The following is a 24079-nucleotide window of genomic DNA, read 5'->3' as shown; positions in this document are numbered from 1 at the left end:
TAACTATTCCATTAAGTTGACTTGAAATTGCCCAGGGCTAACAGGAAAGCTGATTAGTAGTTGTAAGGCAGGGTCAATGAGCGGCTCTTTGGGCAGGCTGAATTCACTTCTGATTCACATTTACTTCTGGTTCCTCATGTGACGTTCCTTTTTCATATTTATTCTACTGAGATGCTTGCTTTACATTTCTTCTTAAAAATTAACATCAGTATTACATTGCAGGCTAATCACTCACAGTTGGTGCACTAAGATCTCCAACTCTTTTTTTCCCCCTCTTTCCCCGCCCAAACCCTAATGCAAAAACAGATCTTACTTTAGGAGTAGTTTGATTTCTTTGAGGTCATGGAGACAAGAGCGTGTTAAGCATTATAGATCTTTTATTCACAGATCAAAAGTACTGAGAGCTAAAAAGGATTCTGTATGTTCTCTAATTGTTTTCATTGCTAGAGTTAGACCAGAACAGAAGGAAAATAAGTCAAAATAAAATGTGTAATGAGCCATCGATGTAGATCTTTTCAGGGGTTAGATTTTTGCCTGTAGTGGTTAGGTCGGGTGACCTTTATGGTCTCAAGACATCATTACTTATAAATGAAATGACATACCTTTCCTATTCTCCTGCCCATATTGTATAAATAAATGCATTCTTGGAGATTTACATAGACTGGGTTTCACTGTCTGTGGATGTGCTTATTAGTCTGAAAATAGAGGTTTGCATAAGCATACTAAAAAGTAATACAGAATGGTAAAGTATCTCAGCCCTGAAGAAAACCAAGCCTCTGCATTGAGAAAGAACATTAGAGTTCTGTGAATTGCCCTGTTTTAACCTGTGTACAACTTGAAAGTTTATGGAAGACTCAAAGGGTTAATCTGTTCATTAGACCCGTCCCATGATTAAAATGCAAGGCTGAAATTCACACAAACTTATGAATATGAAATGATCATACGGCTGTAGGTACTATGAATTTAAAGTTGTGAACTTTGGATCATCAGTTAACTCTTAAAATAGGTGTCTTTTTCTCCTAATATTAATCCTTAGCATTTGTGTGTGTGCATGTGCATAGAAATTTACATATATGTTTGCTTTATTATGATCTGAAGTGGTCTTAGGACAACTAATGATATGTACATATATACATGCATATATATTCTATGATTTGGCAACTACTTGGTTCTTTCTATGTTGATTTCTATGATCTTATCTTCAGCTAATTACTAATTATGTTAATGACTAATGTTTTTCAAACCTACCTGATGCTAGCCTCACTTAAGAAGATGCTTCTCTCAAGACTTTGTGCTTAAATCTAAAGATGAGGTGATAAATAGAATGAGTGGACATTTTAGAATCTAAAGGTACGTTAGGTATCAGTCAACCTCCAGTGGACAAGTTGGGGGAGGATCTGTGTTTTCTGCTGCAGCCCGGTGCACCTGCTCTGAGCATAGAGTGAGGCTTGGGGAAGGTGAGATGGGTGGGGGACTGAAGAGCATGGTGCAGATGAGGAATGTGGTCCCTCACAGCCCAGCCTGACCTCCATCAGCAGCTTCTCTTCATTCTCCTCCCTGCTGGAGGACCCAGGAAGATTGAGCTTCTTGTCTGGAGCTACATAGCAAGTTGGTGGCAGATCAGTGACTACATCCCCTGTGTGTATTTCTGGGAGAAAAAAATATGGATGAGTTTATATATAGGTACTGATAGTTTCCTGGAAGTTTTATAAGAATATTAGTGTTTTCATTTGGGGAACATAGTGTCAGTAGGATTGAATTATGCATCAGTAATTGTTACTGTCCTCCTCTTCCTCTTCTTACCCACAAGGTACTGGACCCATGAGCGTTTTATAAAGATTTCAAATTTGGAGGTGTGCATATAAACATACTGTATCTTGTGCTCCCTGCTCTTGGTCATGTGCTCTAGGATGGTTAAGGAGACAACAAAACAAACCTTCCCATCACCAAGGATGAACAGGATTCTTCTGGAACCCAGCTGACCCAGAAATCCAAGAATAATTGGGGAAGCAGCAATGTCAGTAAATTGTAGACAGATTTAAGTTTTGAAGTTACTTGTTTTCTTGTTTATTTAATAAGCGAGATTTTGAGTCTATTGCATGTAGAGAATTGGGTTTTAGGCAATGTAAGGAGCAGAGGAGGAAATGCAGGTGGTGTCCTTGAATTGGTTGATTGGAAAAGGTTGGTTTTACTTCCTGGCTCTCAGACACCACATCCCAGGTCCCAGCCTATAGAACCATCTTTGCTCCCTGTACCCTTTCCGAGGCTTCTCTTTTTATCACAGACTGGCTGCTGGTAAGCTTTTGTTCATCCTTCAAGATCACTGTGTTACCTTCTTCAGGAAATAGTCCTGAGATTTTTGTCCAAAGGCTGCCTGTCCAGCCTCTGAATAGTAGTTGGGATTGTTTTATTTTCTAGGTGTTATGTATTTGCCTTTTCTTTCTGCTAGACTTTAAATCCTCTGAGGGATTTATTTTCTATTGTGTCTAGCACAGCAGAGAGCCTCCTTAAATGTTAACCTAATGAAAGTTCAGAGGAGAAGAAATCTATACAAGAAGAAATCTATACAAGCTTACCTTTTCTATTAGCAGGAATGGTGCTTCCTAATTTCTTATCCCTGGATGCTGTTGTTCCCTAGTAATCAGCAATAGCAGAAATCTTATTTTACTTTAACACTATGAAGTTAAATCATTTGGTTTTATCCAAGAAAGAGCTACATGAATACATGATTAAAATTACGTTCTTGAGTCTAGCATTCAATGCATTTTCTAACTTTTTTTTTTTTTACATTTCACATCTGAAATTTGGTTCCAACAATCCTCTGTACAAAGACTACAAAACAGAACCTGGCTATCTTTCCCTGGCTTGCTACTGTGGAGGTCTTCAGCTCTCTTCTTGAGCAAGAGATAATGACCATGGTTGTGTGTATGGTCTCTACCAGAAATCTTTCCCTTGACAACACTAAAGGCAGAGATATTCTTCAGACCCCCTAAAAGTGTGAAATGAGGGCTGGGATGTAGCTCAGTGGCAAAGCGCTTGCCTAGCAAGTGCCACATCCTGGGTTCAATCCCTAGTACCCCCAAAAAAAACAATAAACAAAAAAAGACAAAACTGAGAGTCACATGAAATTTGAAGAAGTCATAAGCATTTAGTGTTTCATAACTAAGGTCTCTTGCAATTCCTGGAGCCAAGAATTGTAGCCATATGGTAAGCTGGTCCACTTTACTGCCAGTCTGATGGTGTCAGTCTGTGGAAGACTTTGATGGCTGATGTTCTGCCTGAGGGTCCAGGGCCTCCCCACTGCTTCCTGAGGAAGTTGCTTTCTCCATAACTCTTTTTTTTTTAAATCATCCAGACATCTGCTGCTTGTCTCTTGGCAGGAAACTTCTAGATTGTCACAACCGTCTATTTCTGATTCAGAATGTAATGGTGTTGGTAGAGTGTGTGCTCTGTTAGGAGGTTGTGTTCAAGGCAATCACAGTTTAAATTCTACTCTTCAGATGGGACAGAGACCTCTGGAAATCATTTTACTGACTTGAGTTCCTTAGGGTTGGAGGTCTGGGACATTCATCTCATTTTGAGGGTGGGGTAAACACCACTATTCTGTTAATCATTCATTCTGACCATATCAATACGTGCGCTTACTCTCTGTCAGCCATTGTTATAAGTGAGAGTGAAAAACATAGATTCCTTTTCTGTTCATAGGGGTCTTTAGTGACAGATATAGTTCTAGGCTTGGTTATAGAGGCCCTAGAAGGCTGTAGGAAGGAGCTTTTGATGGCAAGAGTTGCTACTGAAGGATGTGGAACAAAGGATGGACAATCATCTATTTGTTTATATTCTTAAAGGACATCTGTTTCGATGCCGTATGAGGAGTGGGTCCCAAATGGGCCGAGATAGAATCTGGGTTACGTTCAGAAAGCTGTTTTAGCAGTCCTCTTGCTATTAGAGAGGAGAAGACAGACTTTTGGGCCTGGAAGCAGGTGGTATTGTGTGTTGACAAGAGAGAGACTCGGGGAAGGTGAGGCTGGATTGGGTATGAAGACTGAGAGGAGTCTTCCCAGGGAGCAAATGAGAGGATGCTAGGGAAAGGGAGACCGGACACTTCTAAAACAGCTCATAAAACTTCCCTTACAGCCAGCCAAGGGGCTTCCTCTCCCCTCATTTACTTTTGTGATTTCCTTTCTTCTTTTAAAAAGAAAACAACCCTTAACTTTTAGGTTTTTGTTTTTTAAGCATTCAGTGAAAATTGGCTTTTTCTGTATATGAATGATGGAAGGAAGTACATAGGAGAGTTTGTTTTCTTGGCTCATGTCCCCATTTTCAGTGGCTCTTTGGCCAGGATTAGATTCCTGATACTTTCACAAGTCTGCTAGACAGTCCCTCGTGGTGCAGGGAGGCTTTCCTTTGGTAATGTGCATGCAATTCATTTAAAGTTCACTCATTGGTTCTTTTGGATCTTAAATGAATGCCATTGTGTTTGTGCTGTTCTCTCTCTTTTGGGCACCTTTCCTTGTTTTGTTTGTCTAAAGACATTTCTATCTTCCTTCAAAACTGAGATTAAATACTGCCCTTTCTCTGCAGAAAGTCCCTTCCAGTCTTCTCAAGCCAACTCAGGCCCCCATATTGCTCTGTACAACTCTATTGATGACATCATGGCTCATGTGGCGATGACAATGACTTCAGAATAGGTCTGTCTTTTTCATCACTTTGAACTCTTCAAAGTCTAAGGTTCTGTTTCACGAACCTTTGTGTCTCTGTTGCCTTGAATAGTGACTGCTGCCCTAGTGATGTTTGGTTTGGTGGTGAGCAGATAAATGGGTCATTGACTTCCCTCTTAGCCCGAATGTTTCTTTAAAGCTTATTTTATTGAGTTGCTATCAGTTGTATATCAGGTGTCAGGCATTATTCTAATGGTTTGAACTCATGCACTCTCACAACAGCTTTCTGAGATAAATGATATTATTGTCACCGAGTACCAACAAGTTAAAATAACTCACCCTAGGTCACACTCAAGTTAACTTCAGGGATGAAAGACAGATTTAGACAGTTCCAGGGCCCTGTGAACTACCAAGCATCCCTGGAAGACTTGGATGTATTTTTTCATGACTGAGTTTGCCTCCATTTCTGTACCTCAACAGTGTTCATTTATGCAGTTCTTTACCACTTACAACCTAGTCTTAACACACATTTTTATTAAGGCCTAAAAACAATCCTGAAAGCAACATATCTTATGGGTGGAAGGAATGGTTCATGGAAAAACGACTTGCTAAGGCCACTACAGCTGTAATAGTTGGCGGTGGGTTCCAGGTTCTTTGTAGGGGGTCATCTTCAAGCTGAGTCCTCAGGGAATACTTCCTTTTACTTTTCTCCCTTGGGGATGAGGATCCTCAGAGACTGTATTTTCCTAAAGAGAGATACCTCAGGAGTATTGAGTTTTGCTTTCAAATAATTTTAGTGACTAAATTACACGTATATGAGCATGTTTCCAAGTTCATATTATTAGGCAGATCTGAGAAAAATAGCTTGCTAGTAGTTACTTTGGCTGAATCCAAAGTCACTTCACCAAGTAACTTCACCAAGTCTCTTGGTGAAGAGTGAGCCTTTAAAAAGGAAGAGGGTCTAGGGCCAGTTGGGCCAGTGTGATTAGCTTGCATGTGCTCAGCCATCCTAAGCTCAACGCCCCCGTGCTCATCCTGAAACCTTTACCAGCAAAATCCTCTCAGAAAGAGGAAAGCACGGCTGAGAATGGTGTGTCTCCATTTATTCCTCTTCTGCTCAGTAATGTGAAAGAAGCTGGGAGGTGAAGTGGGCATGGGTGTGGGGGAGAAGGAACCCAAGAGCGGCTCAGGGACTGTGGAGCAGGAAGCATCCATCAGTCTGGGAGGGCAGAGGGAAGCACAGGAGGGCCCGGCCTTCACAGTCATGGTGGTCCCATTACGAGGGGAGGCCACGAAAGAGCTGAGGTTGGAAGCACTTCGGTGGTGCTTTGTTTGGCTTTCTGGAGTCCATGGAAAGAAATCCCCGTCTCCTTCCTTCTGAGATCCTTTAGGCAGCAGAGCCAGGTCAGTTTTCCCTGGCTAGGCACATGTATTCGTGAGCAGGAAATCTCTTTAGGTAAATTCTTCCCTGCCCTATACAGGTATTCTTGAGCAGGAAATCTCTTTAGAGGAAGTTGCGGATCACAGCCTCTTTCCTCATTTTCTTTAAAGAGCATAAACCCTGTGTGTAAACAGGATTTCACAGCTGTCTAGCTGTGGTGTCCACCTTCCAAGGAAGAATAGAATTTTGGCGTAGCCTGTGCCATCTTTGGAGAATTAAGCTCTTGTGGTGAGCTGGTGAGGAGGGGTTGTGTTGCTTCACCTGCTTACAGCATCCACAGATGAGCTTCTCAAAAGGGCTCTGTTTTGGTTTCAGTCAGTTGGAATTCTCTTATTATTTGCAATAATTATTAATGATAACCTATTTGAAATCTGGCTTGATTATGCTTTCTCTGCGAGAAAAACTTGGTTCTGTTTCCAAAAGAACTTGTCATTTTCTTCTATCTAGAATTGACACTTCACACTCAAGGTCTCCTTGTGACAAAAGGCTCCATTTCCTGGGGAAGGGCTTCTGCTGATCCTTCTCTTCCCTAAAATGTTCCATTTGTCATCTCTCTAGATTCGGTCCCAGAGGAAGTTTTGGTTTCATTCTCCAATTCTTTTCCAAAGCACCATCCTTCTCTGTATAGTTTTAGTTTTATGTATGTGTGTGCATCCATTTATATGTATGCATGTATGTAGACACAAATGTGCTTACCATTCCCATTTACATATGTCTAAGGACCTTTATCACATCTTTTACCTTTTGTGATCAAGGCTTAGGACACTTGCTTTCGAAGGAACTGTCCAACTTCAAGACTAACTCAGGAGATGTTGTTTGTGCAGTGGTATCTTGTAGGCTCTGAGGATGTGATTTGATGTTTAATCACAGATGGACATGAAGTATCATACAGTGTGTTGATGTACATTACCCATGTGAGGTTAAGTAACAATAATAGACAGACATTTTCAGAATAAAAAGTATGTCATTTTCCCCCCTTTAATATATGTAAAAAAAACCTTCTGAGAATAAAATTATGTGGTACTATTCCCAGTTATGGCCATCAGATTATTTTTAGGGCTTTGCTTATTGTAATAAAGATTTTCTTTTGTATGCTTTCCAAACAACTGGTTCTTAACAGTATTTAAGATACAGATTTAATGGGAGAGTCAGGATGGTGAACTCTATTTAGTGAGTGAAAAAAGAGAAGGGTTTACTACACGGAGAAGGGAAGTTTAACAAGATAGTTGTAGCAGTTAGGGAGTGGAGGTGTAGGTGGGGGAGGATTAGGAAGAATGTTAAGTGTTTGGAGCTGTTATCATAGTAGCAGAACAATGGGAAAGGACAGTGACTGAATAGGAGTCCGTGATGGTGTGTGGCTCCTTGACCTCAAGGACATCACCTCCTAGAGAACTTAGGGAAACGATGACGATCTGGGCACCCATGTGGAGGGATGGCCCCCAGAACACAGTACAGAAGGAACAACTTCTGCAGCTGAGCCATCTTGTATACTTGAAGGAGAACAGTAGCCAAGTGGGGACATCCATGCCTTTGTTCCGATGAGAAGCAGGAGTGTCGTTTGGGAAGGCTGAGGGATGGGAGCTGGGGGCAGTTTCTTCACCAACGTCATCTCCTCACGTGAGCCCCACTATTTGCCCTCTCCTCCCTCCTTCATCAGTCTGACACTACCTCGACCACAGTCCTCTGGTTGTATTTAGCTACGGATCTCCTGGCAGTGTCCCCGAGGTTGTGCTGATGTGTGATCCTGTTACACTGTGGCTTACAGGCCACAAACAACTCTGATTCTCTGGGGCCGGACAGGCTTCCTCTGTCCTCTCTTGCAGCTGTCCAGATGAAGCCCTGCATGCTTGTGTCTATTTGGTTACCTCTTTCTGTATGATAGGATTATTTTCTCATCCAGCTTCTCCATCGACTATATTGGATTTTCCTCCCAATTTTTAAAGAAGTCAAGAGGGGTAATTCTCAGAGAGAAATCTCACCTTGGAGAGGAGGAAGATTGTTTCTAGTCCTTGGAGATTTTGGTGAAGATAACTGGACAGACATTGGACTATAATACCATTATATACCTCTCTCTAAGCTTACCATGAACTATATTAATGACCACTTCCTGGTAGGCCTTTTAATTACCTCTAAATTACAATGGCTATAAGACATATGTCTTGCCAGGGTTCAGGAACACAATAGACAGGTGAGCTTTCTTCTAATCCATTGATCTAATAAGCCTAGGAATCAGACTTTCAGTGAACCCTTTCTGTTTTCTGAGTCACTGGTGGGGATTAAATGTGAAAAGTTCTTTGTATGCAGTCTTTTGAAAATGACTTAAGTGTTTTTAGTGAATTGTAGGCAAGTTGACACAAACCATGACTCAAAAAAAAACCTAGTTAAAACTTAGATATTACTGGAAGCAAAACATTTCCAGAATAATGTATATGGAATAAGGGAATATAATACCTATTGTATTTTGTGTCATAAAGGCATTATTGTCAAATATCTTAACAAGGGTCATGTGGAATAGTTATTCTGGAGAGGAAATTGAGATTGATGGTGGGTAGAGTTGTAGGAAGACATATTTTACTTCTATGAGGAGGAGAACTTTTTGAACCCTGCTCTGTCAGTTAAAAACTCCTTGCCTACTAGTGGCCATAAATTGTTGTAATATTGTAGGACATAATTCACCTCAGAGACTTGACTTCATCTAAAGCAGTAAGCTTTCCGTCCTTATCTCTTCACCTCTATTTTTTGGTCCTTAATTTCCTCCTGAGTCTGTTTGTTATGCTCTTACTATTTGAAGATCATTCTTCTTGATAGGGAAGATTAAATCAAAACGATGTTGGGAAATGTTCCTAACTGTCATGAATAAAAATTATGTTCATTGTTCTCCAACTTTGGCCTATATTAGCATCACCTGGGGAGAGTGTTAAAAGTACACCCATTCTTTTCCCTTGACTCAGAATGTAGGAAGCACAGCCCACCAAAATGCCCAAGGTCGGCCCATTGCCACCAGGATTACCTTGCCCCTCCAGAATCAACCCTGACCAGCCTGCAAGCGTACGGAGGCCTCATCCCCACAGTCAGATGATGTATGGAGGGCACTGAAGTGCCCAAGCCTGTTTCTCGGTTTCCTGAGTGAAGCCCAGAGGCTCCATCCGTGACATGTCCTTTATCGTTCTGTTTTTCGAGCATACCCCTCCCTGCTCATCTTTCCTAGACTGAACTTCTGCCCTTTGACTATCAGGATGGGGTGAGATGGAGATTTAAACTGCATAGCTGATCATGTCACCCCAGAATAAGTTCTAGAAAGCTAAAGGGGACCTCCCTTTGCATTTAGGATAAAGACCAGAACTTGTAGCCCAGCCCAGCAGGCTCAGCCTCACCTGGCTTCTTCCCAGCTGCTCTGCCATCTCACCAGGGATTTTGTTGTTGCTCTGGCATCAGGGATATCTTGAGAGAAACCGAAGCTTTTCTTGGTCCTCTGTCAGATCCCCGAAGGAGTCTCTCTCTTTCTCTCTGTCTCTGTCTCTCTGTCTCTGTCTCTCTCTTTCTCTCTCTCCCTCTCTCTCTCTCTCTCTCTCATAGGACTTAGATCCCCGCTGTTTTCTTTGCCTAATACTCCTTTCATCCCATGCAGTCATCTTCTGGACTCAGCCTGCTGTTCAGTCTTGGCTTGGATTCATGTTCGTCCAAACCCTAGGGCTCAGGCATTAGGTCTGTCTTTATTCATCACTAACATTCCAGAGTGGATTCACATAGTGAAGGAATAAATGAATGACTGGGGGATAATCTCTAGAGCCCTGGGTACTATTATCTATGCACCAATAGGTATTGCCAATGCCTGGAGACCTTCTGTAATGCTTGGGCTCCTGTATTTGGCTCTTTGGGTGTTGAATACTAGCTTCACTTAAACTTGAATGGACTACAGTGATGTTGGAATTATTATTTGAACCATCATGCCCTTTGGCCAGCCCAGTTATAGTTTTAAGTTCCGGTCCAACCCATGGATTGGTATCTTGTTCTCTTCCTTCGACTGATTTTACCAGTGAGGATGAGGATATGCCAACGCCGAGGCCAGCTTAAGTGCCGCAACGGTGGCACATCTTGCTTGTTCTCTTACATTTTCCTTTTGAACAAGAATGGCCTCTCCTTCTCTGTAAGACAGTGGTGAGCCTCATGCAGCTCAGAGTGGGCGATATTTCATCTCCTTGTCTCTACAATGTGACTTCACCTTTGTTAGAGGGTGTAATGGGCTGTACTTGCCATCACTCCATCTCTTCCTTGCTAGTATCTCCTGAGAGTCACTGTGTTCCTCTTCTCACATTGTTTGCACGGCACCTGCACATGCCTGTGGCCAGGCCTGGTCTCCACACAGCTTGCTGCTCTTTGCCCATATTTCAGTTTAAAGCTCTGTGAGTCAGCTAAATAATTCTGGTAGGAACCTTAGTCCTTAGGGAAAGCTCTGGTGGGGACAGGAAGGGAAGTCAGACTCTTACTTTTGGGTCTCTTCTGGCTACAAAGAGCCAATATTCTATGATGGAAGGCGCCAAGCTGTGTAAGCACTCACCTGCTCCTGTCCCCGCCACCCTGGGTGAGTCTGGCACGTCTTTAATGACTTACCTCCTGCCTTACCTCTGACTCACCTGCTACTTCCAGAAAGGACTAGGTGAAGGAGGCTCACTTTCCTGAGTAGGTATCCTTGTGGCATTTTATGACTGGAAGTTGGCTTAGCCATGATGCATCCATTTTTACTTTACAGTGATGCTCAGAGGTCAGTTACTGACACTCAGCTATACAATTTGTGCCACAGTCTCCTGTGCAGGCTCTTCCAATGCGTAGAGGAAGCTATTCAGGAAAAGACTGTGTTAAGCATTAGGAAGGCGATCCACAAGCAAGTATGGCAAGCTCATTCTTAAATCCAGTCTGGCTAAAAGGGATCTTAGAGAAGACATAGAATGTAACCTTGAATGTTTAGTGTAGGTTGTTTTTGAAATTAGAATCTGTGTATGTACATATGTATGATGTGAATATATTTGTATTATAGATGACAATGGTATGATTAAAATAGGACAGGCAAAGGCAGGTCTGCTCTTTTGCCTTATGATTATTGGCCATATTTGGCCCTGGTATAGTCAAGGGGCATAGTTCTAAACTAGTCACCTCTTTATACTTTTCATTTTAAATACCTCAGTTATTTCAAGAAATAGTTGAGGTTTTCATGGCCTGAGGTGAGTGCTAATGAGGGAAGATGGGGGAGGGGGAGGACTATGGGGTCTCTCACGGTACTCCAGAGCCTCAATACAGCACGTAGTCACGGCAGATGCACGGAGCTCTGGGTTTCCTGGGCTTTTTATGAAATGCTACTGCTCTGCATCATGGAATGCTCTGTCTTCTGAATGCACTGGCTCAGCCAGGAAAGAATGCTGTGCGTTTTCCTGTAGCCAGTTTTCTCCTTGGCCCCTTTCTCTTAGCCTCTCTTCCCTCCTCTTTTGTGTCTTAGTGTGACCCCAGGTGTTTGCAGTTCAGGCATACATACAGACATGAAATTTGTTTTTGCAGTCATTGAAAGTAGGGAGACTCTTTTTTTGGAGGGGGGCAGTACTGGGGATTGAACCCAGGGCCAGGGCACTGTCCTTTAGCTTTTTCACTCTGTCACTGGAGGCACAACGCTACGTTCTGTGTTTTCTGTTGGTTAATTGGAGATAAGAGTGGCTCAGACTTTGGTTGAGTTCAAACCAGGGTCCTCAGCTCTCAACCTCCTGAGTGGCTAGGATTACAAATGTGAGCCACCAGTGCCCATCTTGGAGGCTCTTTATATGTCATTTCAGGAAGTGTATGGCTGCCCTCACACCCCCATATTGATGACTGAACTTTGGAGGCTGCAGTCCAGCTCAGCAGAGACAGTCTGCTTTCCTCATGTCCCCAGATTGTCATAAATGACTGCCCCCCTTTTGCCTCATAAATGAGACTATTTCTGAGCACTTTTAGCAAGGCTGCCCTTCTCTACTGCTCTGGTTTGGGGTTTAGAGTTGAAAGCAGAGACAAGTACTCTCCACGAAGTCTGAGCTGAGGGAACACTACCCTAGAAAGAGGACTGAAGAAAAAAAAAAAAAGAAGCACATTGGTGCTTTGTGGTTTATTTCTCATGCTGGAGCCTTTTCACAGATACAGATACAGGCTGGTGATCGATGTTGTCTTTTTCTGCACAAGCGCCGAAAGGCTTGGGTATGTTGGATATCTGGTTCCTTCTTCTGGCTTTCAGTGGTTTCTACCTTGGACAAAGCACACGCACGGAAGCTGAGCCATTAGCAGTGAGGGTTGGTCTGCTCTCACACAGGAAACTAAAGTTGCTTCTGAAATGTGCAGTGGCCCAGCCCGGGCACGCGGTAAGCAGCTTGACCATGTGTGCCTGGTGGCATTCTTTAGTTGGTTTTCATGGCACTCACTGGGGGCTGTTTTCTCCTGTTTCATCCTTGGGATTTCCAGGAGCAGCTGAGGTTCTCGGCTGTGTCTCCTCTCCTTCGTAGTCATTTTGATTAATCACATCCTGCCTGTAAGTGCAGCAAGCCCATTATATAGGAAAGACCTGATTTCTCTCTCTCAAGTTTATGTTACGGGTCAAATTCGATTTCCTTTCTCCTCTTAAGAAAAAAAAAAGCACACACAATTTTAGGTGGCAGGAGAGAAGTTTATGGAGAAGTAGAGGAGCCGCATTTAAAGGCTTTTAGGATGTTTAATATTTCAGACTTTCTAAGCACTCAGAACTCTCTGCGTACAAGCACTGCAACACTGAAGGATTTATTTTGAAGCTGTCATAGCCAAACCATGTACATAAAATGTTTATAATGTAGGAAAAGATATAGGTACTCTTCCTGATGGTTCCTGTGTTAAAAAATATGAATGACAATTTTTGACATTTTTATACCGTGACAATATGAAAAATTTCAAAGACAGTTTTGTTTCTTTTGGCCTTCCCTGTAAAATAATGTTACCTTCTAAAACCTTGTAAGTGGTTTTAGGTTTTGGGTCACGCAGGACAGAAACTCAAGGCCGTGCCCAACGCTGCTGTCCTTTGAGACCTAAAAGGCCAGGCTATTTTTACTTGTGTTGGAGTGATAGCACGTGGTACTTTTTATGTGTCTGCAGACCCACACATAGCATCTGTCCCTCTGGCTGGGGCTGAGTGAAGGGAGGGATTTTACCTGTTCTGTGAGACCTGAAGTTGAGAGGAGAACAGTTTCCTGTTGGTTCATGGTTAATTGGTAGGTTTGTTTCAGAGCTGGGCTTTTTATTTACCCCACTAGTGACTTTGGGACTGATTGGTGACAACTAGGAGTCATCTGTCACCTGCTCTGACTCATTCACATTCAGAGTGACTCTTGGAGGTTTCAGGTTCCTTCAGGAAGCAGGAATTCAGAAATGGTTCAGGCGATCAGATGAAGGTGACTTTCCTCCACTCTACGCATTCATAAAAAAACAAAAAAAACCCCGCAAATATGCCATAAGCATATACTTATGATTGGATTTTATTTTCTTCATGACTAAGGAAGCTGAGAATATTTGTAGCCATTTTTCCCTACTGAAAGATTGAAAAGTTATTTGAAAATACACTTAACAGGTTTCTTCTTCTAGGGAGAAATCAAAATCAAGAAGAAACAGTATCAAGGTTAAAAGATCATACAGGGTAACTCCATGACTAACAGATTTAATCTGTAATCTGCCAGCCTACAAACTCTAAGATGTTTTCTGAAACTTGTTTTCTGCTGGAAGATGAGATTGAAGACTGGCTCCAGGAAGTCTAAGCTCAAAGGGCAAAATGAAAGCAAATACAAAGTGGGAGGTTCAGTGCAGAAAGAAAAAGGTTCTAATTATGGCGAATGTAATGGGTCTTTCCATGTGTTAAACTCTTTCATCTCACCATCTTAATCTTTATAGCAACCTTATGAAGCTAGTTTTCTTATTTCTCCCCATTTTGCAGATGAGGAAACTTGATGTTTATGCAGGCTGGTGTAATTATTTCTGCCATATAGTCCAGAAAGGGTGGAGGTTGGATTATGACTCATTCCAAGAGAATTAGAGAAGGCCTGGGATGTTGGGGTGATTGCAGAACATTACCTTTTTTATAAAAAAAAATTACTGAGTAACTCCTCTTTAAAATTACTTATTCCAAATCTACTGAATCCCATAGGAAATTTTTGTGTTTGGTTTTCCTTTAGTAATTCCTCTCTCTCAGAATGTCATCATCATAGACTCTTAGACCAGTGACTTTGAAAGAGATTGATTGGACTATGGTATGTCTTCTGAGGGACTTAAAAAAAAAAAACCTACCACCAACAACAAAGGAAGAACTTTTCACCTAGATGTAGTGAAAAGTTGTTTTTTCTATCTTGGATCTCTTCAGGGAAGGCCTCCACTGAAAGCAAAACCATCTTTCAGTAGACTGCTTTACTACATATCTTGGTAGTCAGGAAGTGTACATAAAACTTAAAACCTTACTGGTAGAATTCTTTTATAGCCTAAGAGGAAACTGAAGAATGGTCCACTGCAACCTCATTTTATTATTCCGTAATTCACCCAAACCATGTTGAAGGCTCATTCAATAGTGATTGATTGAGTACCTACTATGTGCAAGACCTTATACTGAGTGACACTGAATTTGGTCGTGGATAAGAGTAATTAAGTGAATCCAGCTGCCCAAATAATATAGAGTCAGAGTTTTACTTTCCTGAATAATGATGCTGAATTTTCATTCACTATACAATATCTGGTTTTTCATTCAGAGGATCTAACTCTCTCAGCCACATTGAGAAAGACATCCAATGTCATATGGCAGAGCTTCTGCCACAAGGAGCCTTACAAACACAGTAATAGTTTTATTATAAAACTTTACACACCTCAGAATGCTTTTACATGTATCCCCTCATCTACTTGTTCCAAAAGAACACAACAGAAGTTTTTATGGAACTCATTTTCCAGAGAGCCCTGTACCTAATTGCTTTATAGATGTTGAGAGTACCAGATAACCTATCAGATATGCTCAGGTAATAATGATTTTTTTAAAAAACCTGAAATAAGATTACTGTCATTTTACAGATTAGCCACAGGGTGCCCACAGTTTTAGTAAATTGTTTAGTATAGCAGGAAGCTAGGAGTCTAGCTCAGATTAGTCTTCCCAGTTGATATGCATGGCTAAATTCACTTTACCATGTACCACTGTCTTATATTCTAGAAGGGGAACTGGAGACTTAGAAAGTTAGCTAACTTAGCTATAGGCTTGCAGATCTCAGAGCTGAGCCTCCTGCTCAGATCCTCTCATGAGGAGACCAGTTGATTTCCCATGTATACTGGGTGGCCTCTTGGAGAAAGGGTAACTGGAAGGCTGTCTCAGTATGGACTCTTAATCCTTTGAGATCAGTATAAGTTAACTGAGTATTTCAGTCATTCTTCACATTTCTTTGTACTCTTTCCCTCCCCTCGCCCCCTAGTTTTAGGAAGAAGGCCCTGTCTATAGACAACATACACAAACATACCGCTTAAACTACTTGTTCAAGATGTTGGATGGGGATGTTAAAGTAGAACGTCAGAGTTTGGCCTTTTATACCCAACTCCTTTAGCTATATGGTTCTTGTCCTTTTGATCTTTTGGAAATGCTGCTTGAGAGGAGCCCTCCCCTTCAGGCAGTTGCTTTCCTGTGCTATGAGGAGTGAAGACCACTTGCCACTTTTTTTTTCTGAGTAGGGAAGTACTTTCATAAGTAAGTCAGGAAGCGTGTCCACAGCAAAGGTATCACAGTGTCTGCCTTGAGAGTTGTAAAACACAGATGTTTGTTACCTTTTTAGAAGAACATTATTTTTTATTAGCATACATTAATAGTACAAAGGGCAAGATTTGCTGTGGTAATTGCACAGATGCATACAGTGGGCTGAGGGAAGGCGGTTGAATTCGCTGCTTTTAATGATCAAGTGTCCTTTAGGTTTCTGAAGGAAAAAACTTATGTGAATCATTTGCAGTACTGCACTTTCAAACCCAGGTAAATGTTCCTTCTTTCCCCCCTCTGTCTCCGTTGATGTTAGTGAATATCAGATCAATATCCAGATTCTCTTTAGTATTCCCACTCAAGGAAATACATGCACACCATTCAGCCTTTAAATAAAATTATTTTGAAATTGAACACATAAGTGTGAAATAGTTGAAACACAACTATTTGAACTGTATAGAAAAACCAGTGACTGTACAAGAGGAATCACCGCAGGAAAAAATAATCCACAGCGTATTTTAATATGCTCATTTTTATTTTTTAAAGATAAATTATTCAAATGCATTTAGTGGTTTTTACTTCCCAATGTTGGCTATTTAACACTGGGCCTCTTGCAACGTAGGCAGGCTCTTGCCTTTGAACTGAGCCCACAAGCCCTTTGGTATTTTGTTTTGGGAGTCTCACCACTACTAGTACACAGGCTGGTCTCAAACCTATGTTCCTGGTGTCTCTGCCTCCTTCATAGCTGGGCAGTACAGCCCTGTACCACCACACCCAGCACGAAAATAATATTTGAAAAATAAGTGTTTTTTTCAAAGAGTGATAGGAGGTGCAGTAATTTTACATCTATTCCTAACATATTCATCCCAGTTTAGATTTGTTTTAAATATTCCAATGTCTCAGTGTTATCAAAAGATTTTTGTTTGTTTTTTTTAAGGATAATCAGTACGTGCTGGGATGTCTTGTGTGCTTTCTTCTGGTAATCTCACATCCCTATCATATAGACATTACCCTTTTAAAGATGGGTAAACTGATGCTCTATGTGGCTGAGTAATAAAACCAAGGTTACACTGGAAGAAGGAGAACTAACTCTCAGAACTAGCTCTGATTTTACTTCTGAACCTTACGATTTCACGCATATTTGAATATGCCAAGCTCTCCTGGAAACAGTCTGGTCTATTAGAAGTTTAAAAATAAACATGAAATTTTAAAGTTAGTGTAAAATACATGTGTTAGGAGAAATTTGTTTATAATTTGTTTTGGTTGGCCTTCAAGTAAGAACAAAACAGTTTTAAATAGTACATACTTCTTTTTTCTGTGTTGGAAACATATAGCAAATCTACAATTTGTTTTTCTTATATGGATTGAAGGCCTTTTAAATCCACTTAGCCTTGCATTTCGACCTCTAAGGAACTCCTTAGAGATCCATCAAAAGACATCAAAGGCTGGGTGACAGTGGCTCATGCCTGTAATCCTAGCTACTCAGGAGGCTGAGACCTGGAGGATTGTGGTTTGAAGTCAGCTAGGTAGAAAAGGCTGTGAGACTCTATTGCCAATTCACCAGCAGAAAAAAAGCTGTTCTACAGGCATAACTCAAGTGGTAGAGTACAGCTCTGAGTAAGAAAGCCAAGTAAGAGCTGAGATCACACACACACACACACACACACACACACACACACACACACACACACAGAGTTAATGATCAGTGATTACCTCTAACTACTTTTCTGATAATTATTTTTTATTATTATGGGGATATAGTGTCAGCAGGACACATTCCAAACATGAGACATTTTAAAAACATTTCAACAGGATTAACAGTGTCTCCCTGTTCTCTTGTTTTGTGTGATTTTTCTTGCTGATAGAAATTACATCTGTGCTGCACATTGAAGCTGGATGGCTATCAAACTTTTCACAGTTTTTTTTTAATGGTAGTTAACTTGGAAATTAAATTTTGTCCTTTCCTTAAAGATCATTTTCTATTTTATTTATTTTAAAATCTCTTTAAAAAAATCTACAAATGGTTGTATAGGAGGGTTATCATTTACCACGTCCATTTATGGGCACAGTGCATTTTGATCAGAGTCACTACTTCCATTTCGGTCATTCTCCCAGGTTCCTCCCCCTCCCGTTATCAGTCACATCCAATCACAACACTGCTGAGATGGAGCTCCTGCCCGCCTTTCCATTCACCTCGCCCGTCACTCCCGCCATTCTCATCCCTCCTCTGTTCCTTAACCCCCCCCCCCCCCAGCCAGGAAGTCCTATTTCATTAATCTGCGGGAGCAGAGATGCACCAGGCTCACTCACATCACGGAATCATGCAATAGAAACTACAAAGTGCATCTGAAAGATAGTTTCTGGATATGTGACAGTCAAAGGCACAGGCTACAAGTTCTACAAGTTAAAATTTCCAACAACTATTTTTTTTTTTGTCGATTGTGGGGCCTGAACTCTGGGCCAGGACTCTGTCCCTCAGCTCTTCAGCTCAAGGCTAGCGCTCTACCACTTGAGCCACTTCCGGCTTTTTTCTGCTTATGAGGTACTGAGGAATCAAACCCAGGGCCTCATGCATTCAAGGCAAGCACTCTTATCACTGAGCCACCTTCCCACCTTTTAATTGAATAAAAGAAGTAAAAGAATGTTCAGTGGGAGAGTTTTAGAGAATATCAAAAATAAATAAATAACCCTGACTTCCCCTTGCAAAAACGAGCCAAGCAGAGTATTTTCTGTGACTCTTAAACTTGCCAAATAGAAATATGTATGTGACAAGATGCATTGCATTTGTAAATGACTTTGTTAAGTGGCAGAAACTAATTTCAATATGTATCCTCCAAAGTTAAGAAAATCCAGGGAAGGGAGGAGAGTAAGGGTGGGTGAGAATGCCAGAAGGGCTGATAGGGATCGGGACACCTGGTGTTCACAAAGGCTTTGTTGAGTGGCGACTCCCTTGTACAACCACTTAAAGGTATAAAGAAGCATGTTCATGAAATAAGAGAGCAGATCCTCTTTAGGCACAGTGGTCCATTTTTGTTGCATTTATTGAGACTTGAAATCTTAGAGAGCTCTCTGCATCAAGACACGAAGGAGTGAGATGACGAGCAGTAGTCATTTCGGAAATGTTTTTCAATTTATTTTCCTATTTTGTCCTTTCTAACTTTTAGATGGAATGTTTCTAAGGCTGCAGTGGCTGCTAAACTAAAGACTTAAGAAAATCCTTTTTATTATCTTTTTCCTCAGATCCCAGGCAGGCCCAGTCTTCGCCACCATGGTCCTATGACCAGACTTACCCCTCTTACCTGAGCCAGATGACGTCTCCGTCCATCCACTCCACCACCCCGCTCTCCTCCACGCGGGGCACTGGGCTCCCTGCCATCACCGAGGTGCCCAGGCGGATCTCAGGTAAAGACCAAGCTTTAACTAACAGCCCAGCTCCATGCAGGGGTCGGGGCAGGGGCTGCGGGAGAGAGGGAGGGGCCAAGCCTGCCTCGCTGTGCTCACAGTGTTGGGAGAGGCATGTGGGCCAGGGTAGACCAGTAGGCACCTAGGTCTTCCAGAATGTGGGTTTATCACACATGTGAATGTTTGGAGTTAAGAGCTTGAAAGTCTTCTAGAGATGGCACACTTTTCTTAAGATCATACCTAGTGTCACCCACTTAGTATCCTGTTGAACCGAGTCCCATTTTGGGGGGGCGGGTGAGGCCCGTTTCATAATTAGGGCCTTCTCCTGAGGGTCTTACGCTAGGCCTTCCTGTGCGTGTGTCCCTTTCTTTTCCTAACATCTATCTCTAAATCAAATTATAAATCAAATTGATTCTACCACTCTCCATTCCTATTTAAATCCCAGGAGTCCATACTAGCTAGTTCCAAAGAGAGAACAGCAGGGAGAGGACAGGAGAGGAGAGAGAGAGAGAGAGAGATAGAGAGATAGATAGATACAGAGAAACAGAGACAGAGAGAGATGGAGAGAAAGAGAGAGGAAAGAGAAGCAGAGAGAGAGAGAGTACCTGTATACTTCGAATTCTTCGTAGAAAGTAGACATTTGAAGGGCCCAACAGGAGACGCTGTAGGTCCTGAACAGCCATCTCCAGACGGTCTCTCTCAGCATGGCCACCGCAGCAGTCCCAAATCCTCTACTTGAAAGACACTCTCAAATTTATGGCTCACAGTTGAAGTCTGTGTGCCCCCTTTGTTAGCCCGGAACATTCATTATGAAGACCCCCTCCCCAGAAGAATGTCCAGGATCTCACACACTGACCAGCCAAGAAAGGTGTGAAAGGGGCTCAGCCTCGTGTATGAGCCCTGGGAACACCCTGTTTCTCCTAACATACAAACGATAGGTTGGTCCCACGGAGGCACACATCCTCTGCACCTTGTGTTGTCCCAGCCTCTTCTCAGCAATCGGGCCCCAGGCACTTATTTGACTCCTGGCCGGGTTAATGCCTTTCTTCGTTTCTGTCTTTCTCTTTGTGTTTCTGTTTCTCTCCCTCTCATTTTCTGCCAAGCTGGAAGCTGCTACTCTCTCCGCTGAGTTTCCTCACTGATGAACCTCCACCAGCAGGCTTTGCTTAAGTTCAGACTCTTGTCTCTTTCACCTTGGGAGGAGGGAAGGCTTTGCTTCTCGAGCAAGTAAGCAGGAAAGGGCTCTCTGCTCCTAGTGCCTCCACCTTTTCTGCAGCAGATGGACGGCCATGGGGGTGAGTAGGGAAAGGCCCGGGGCTGGGGGTTGGGGGTGGTGGTGGTGGGGAATGGCAAGGTTCTCTGGAAAAACTATGTAAACACGTCCCATTTATGACTGCCATTGCTATGCTCATGAATCACATGGTATTTATTGGGAACCATGGGGGAAGATGGAATTTATGTTTTTCATCTTCTTTGACTGGACGCAGCATCTGCTTTAGGCTAGCATCCATCAGAGACCCAGGAGAGGAGGAGGCAGGAACAGGGTTAGTGTGCGGCTGAAGGTGGAAGGTTGGTGGTTTGAAGGTAGTTTGTATTCCGTGCCACCGGTCTGTTGTACTTTAGAGAGGGACAGAAATGACATTTGGACAGGACAGAATTGTGCACACTTGCTTGTGTTTAGAGTCTCCTTGAGGCTGAAGCAGATTTGGCTACGTTTTGTTCTCTGTCACTACTACTGGGTATGTCTAGGTCCTAGAGGGAGAAAGCTGGGGGCGTGACTGGCTTTAGGGACACTTAACAGCCTTTCCTTGGGGTATTTACCGGGGAAACCACTGAAACTAACACTGAAAAGATACTAAGCGAGTAGTTATTACTGTTTGTCATGTACACGTTTGTCATGTCACACATCGCAGCCAGGTTGTGTTGAGTCTGTGGAGGTTTGTGTTGAGAATTCCTTAAAACAGGTCCACCAAACATCCTAACACCTCCCCTCCTATAGAGAGGAGGAGCGGGCAGAAACTGTACCTTTCCAGCCCTGTACTGGTCCTTGGCCAAAGGTAGGAATGCGCCCCTGCCTTAAACTGGTTTAACATCGAGTTTAGTCCAGTTTTTTCCTCCTCGCCAGGCACGGCTGGGAGTTGTTGCCGGTAAAGAATAATGTGGGGCCAAGGTGGGAGGTGCTGGATAAACACTGAAGAGAACAGAAAATCCCTCTTGTCAGCCCCTAGGGAAACAGGAAGGAACATTGTAGATGGACTGTCAGGGAACTGGAGGAGCCCTGCTTTACCCAGCCTTGCTCTTGACTGTGGAGCTGGGTCTGCTCACTGCCATACTGTCCAGCCCTCTGGGCCCTGGCTGTCTGCGGAGTGAGCACATCTGTATGCTTCTAGGTCCCATCCTGACAACCACCTCGGAGAAGAGCCCGTCTCAGGCTCTTTTTGGTCCAGGAGACTGGTTGCACAGTTCTGTTTCAGTAGTGTTCTCCTGTTTAGCTAAAGCTATCCATGATATAGAAGCCTCTACGAGTGACACACTGATGAGAATTTAAAAACACCTTTTTAGATGCTTTTGTGACTCGATCCTTTAGGTTCAGTCCATTGCTGTACCTCTAGTCTTCATCATGCCTTGTGTCAGATAATACTGTTTGCTGGAAACAAGGACAGCTAAAATAGTAAGCTCCATCACCATACCCAAGCAGTTCCTGTGTTACTTTTCTAGATCTTTTCTAGAACAGTTCATGTTTTGTGAGCAGAAGCCAATTCTCATCTCCCTGTGTAAAGAAACAAATTCTCATGATTTCAGCTGAGAAAGGACAAAGTTTTCCATGTACCTAGTATGACTGGAGGTTCAGACCCAAGTTTGAATCTTAGTTAGACTAATTAGGCAAGCTTAATTGCCTAAAACTTAGCTTTTAAATATACAAATCAGGAGATACTTATTCTTTAGGATGACGTGGGGATATAAGGTGTTCAGCTTTGGGAGTGATAGGAAAGAATGATGGAAGGGGTAACATTGGCCAATATGCACTGCACTCGGAAACTGACATGCTGGCTGGAAACCCCTCTGTGCAACCTCTGAAAGACAAGGGGGAAAAACAGATTACAGAGAAGAGTTATTCAGCACAGACATGACACACAATATGTGCCAATAAGTCATAGCTGATACTACAAAGCTAAATTTTTAGAAATATAAACCCATATATTTGTGGGCAAGCTGTGGCTTAATTGGGAAGAGAACTAGAATAAAATAAATATAGATTTAAACTTGAAAAGGGGATTATTGGCATTACAAAATGGATCACCACAGAACATATTAAGAATAAAAATCGCTTGGAATATTTAAATGAGGCAGTACACTTATGGTATTCACAAAGCACTTAACACAGTAGACAGTATTTGCCATTTAAAAATGAACATTTATAGAACTAAAAGGACTAATATTTATAGTTATATTTATAAAACTAATGGCCACTAAAGTTGGTAACTGTTCATGAAAAGACACTAAAGGATTAAGGAAAAAATAGCTACCCAGTTATGTCATAAAATGAAAAATATTGAGTGATTACCGTAACCAGGCATGATAGTATTCTGCTCCGTAGGGGTCGCAGGAACAGCTAGAGTGGTCCACTTAGCGAGGTTTGTTTCTAAGGAAATTTGTTGTCATCCTAAAGACCAAGGAATCTATGAATCTATTTGAAGACTTTCAGAGGATCTTGTTTTATAACTTCCTTTATCAGTGTCCTTTCCTCTGAGCAATTTTTCAAGTGTGTTTACAATTCTAGAACTTACTGACCTATAACGCTGACACTTAATATGCTATTGTACAGTTCATGTGGTCTTCCTCAAAATCCTTTCTGGAAGAAAGGTATAAACAAAGTAAGATAAAAGATAATGTTAAAGTCTTAATTTTAGTGCACGGATATTTCTAAGTTCATAGGTAAAATAGAAGCCCTCTGGAAATAGATAGTCTTAAATATCATAGTGAGAACAGCCATGGCAATTAGAACTTTATAACTGCACAATGTATAATTGCCTGCCTTGTTAATGAGCTTGGATCACATTCATTTAAATTATAAAAATTATTTATCAGAAATCAGTCTCATCCTGTGCAGAAGTGTAGAAGCAGCTCTGGAAGGGTTGTTCCTCCTCCCCCACCATCTTTACAGTGATAAGTGAGGTCTTATTCATGTGCTGCTTATCAAGCCATTTTCATACATTATCTCCCATCATTTTGTGTGATTCCCAGAGAATATTCACTGTACAGAAGTAGCCAGTTATTTCTCAGTGATTCTGTTAAAGAGCAAGGTGTGGTAAAGCAAGGAATAGTGTGCTATTCGCTACCTCAAACCACTACACGTCTTTATAATTGAAATAATATCACTTCCCATGACATGGTGAATGTTTAAAGTACTCACGAGACTTCACACAGAGGTTACAGTTACTCTTTTGAAGGTCATTGAAAAGCATTACGTAAGTGATCGCTGCCCTTCAAATGTACTTTAACATTTTTTAAAGTAGTTTTACAAAGGGGTTTCAGTCTCACAAGTCAGTGTCACCTCCTGTCATTCTCACTCATCTTTTCTTAATCCCATCTATCTGCACGCTACTGGAAAGATGCACAGTGGTTTATTGCAAATGCTGGACTTGGGTGTCAGATAGGAGCTCTTCTTGCTCTTTCTAATGGAGAAACCACACACTTTGTCATCCTTCCCATCTGAGGAACTAGCTTTGAGTTACCTAAGGGGCAGACCAGGCTGGGAAGTGGGAGGGATTTATTGCATGGTGGTGGGGGTCCCTTCTGTGGTCTTGATCATGTAGTTCTTTCTGC

At 42.0% G+C, this 24079-nt stretch overlaps 1 protein-coding gene across 1 annotated transcript in view; it reads left to right on the top strand.

Annotated features, from left to right (window-relative positions):
* Positions 1 to 24079, top strand: part of Runx2 (runt-related transcription factor 2) — a 115056-nt gene that overhangs the window by 68281 nt on the left and 22696 nt on the right. The window contains exon 6 of the mRNA XM_013019082.1: positions 19091 to 19252. Within this exon, the coding sequence (XP_012874536.1) occupies positions 19091 to 19252 (162 nt within the window). The remainder of the gene's footprint in view (positions 1 to 19090; positions 19253 to 24079) is intronic.

The sequence above is a fragment of the Dipodomys ordii genome, unplaced genomic scaffold, assembly GCF_000151885.1.
Source record: "Dipodomys ordii isolate 6190 unplaced genomic scaffold, Dord_2.0 Scaffold44, whole genome shotgun sequence".
Taxonomy (NCBI): domain Eukaryota; kingdom Metazoa; phylum Chordata; class Mammalia; order Rodentia; family Heteromyidae; genus Dipodomys; species Dipodomys ordii.
The sequence above is the reverse complement of the archived record's forward strand: the minus strand, read 5'-3'. Positions and strand labels throughout refer to the sequence as shown.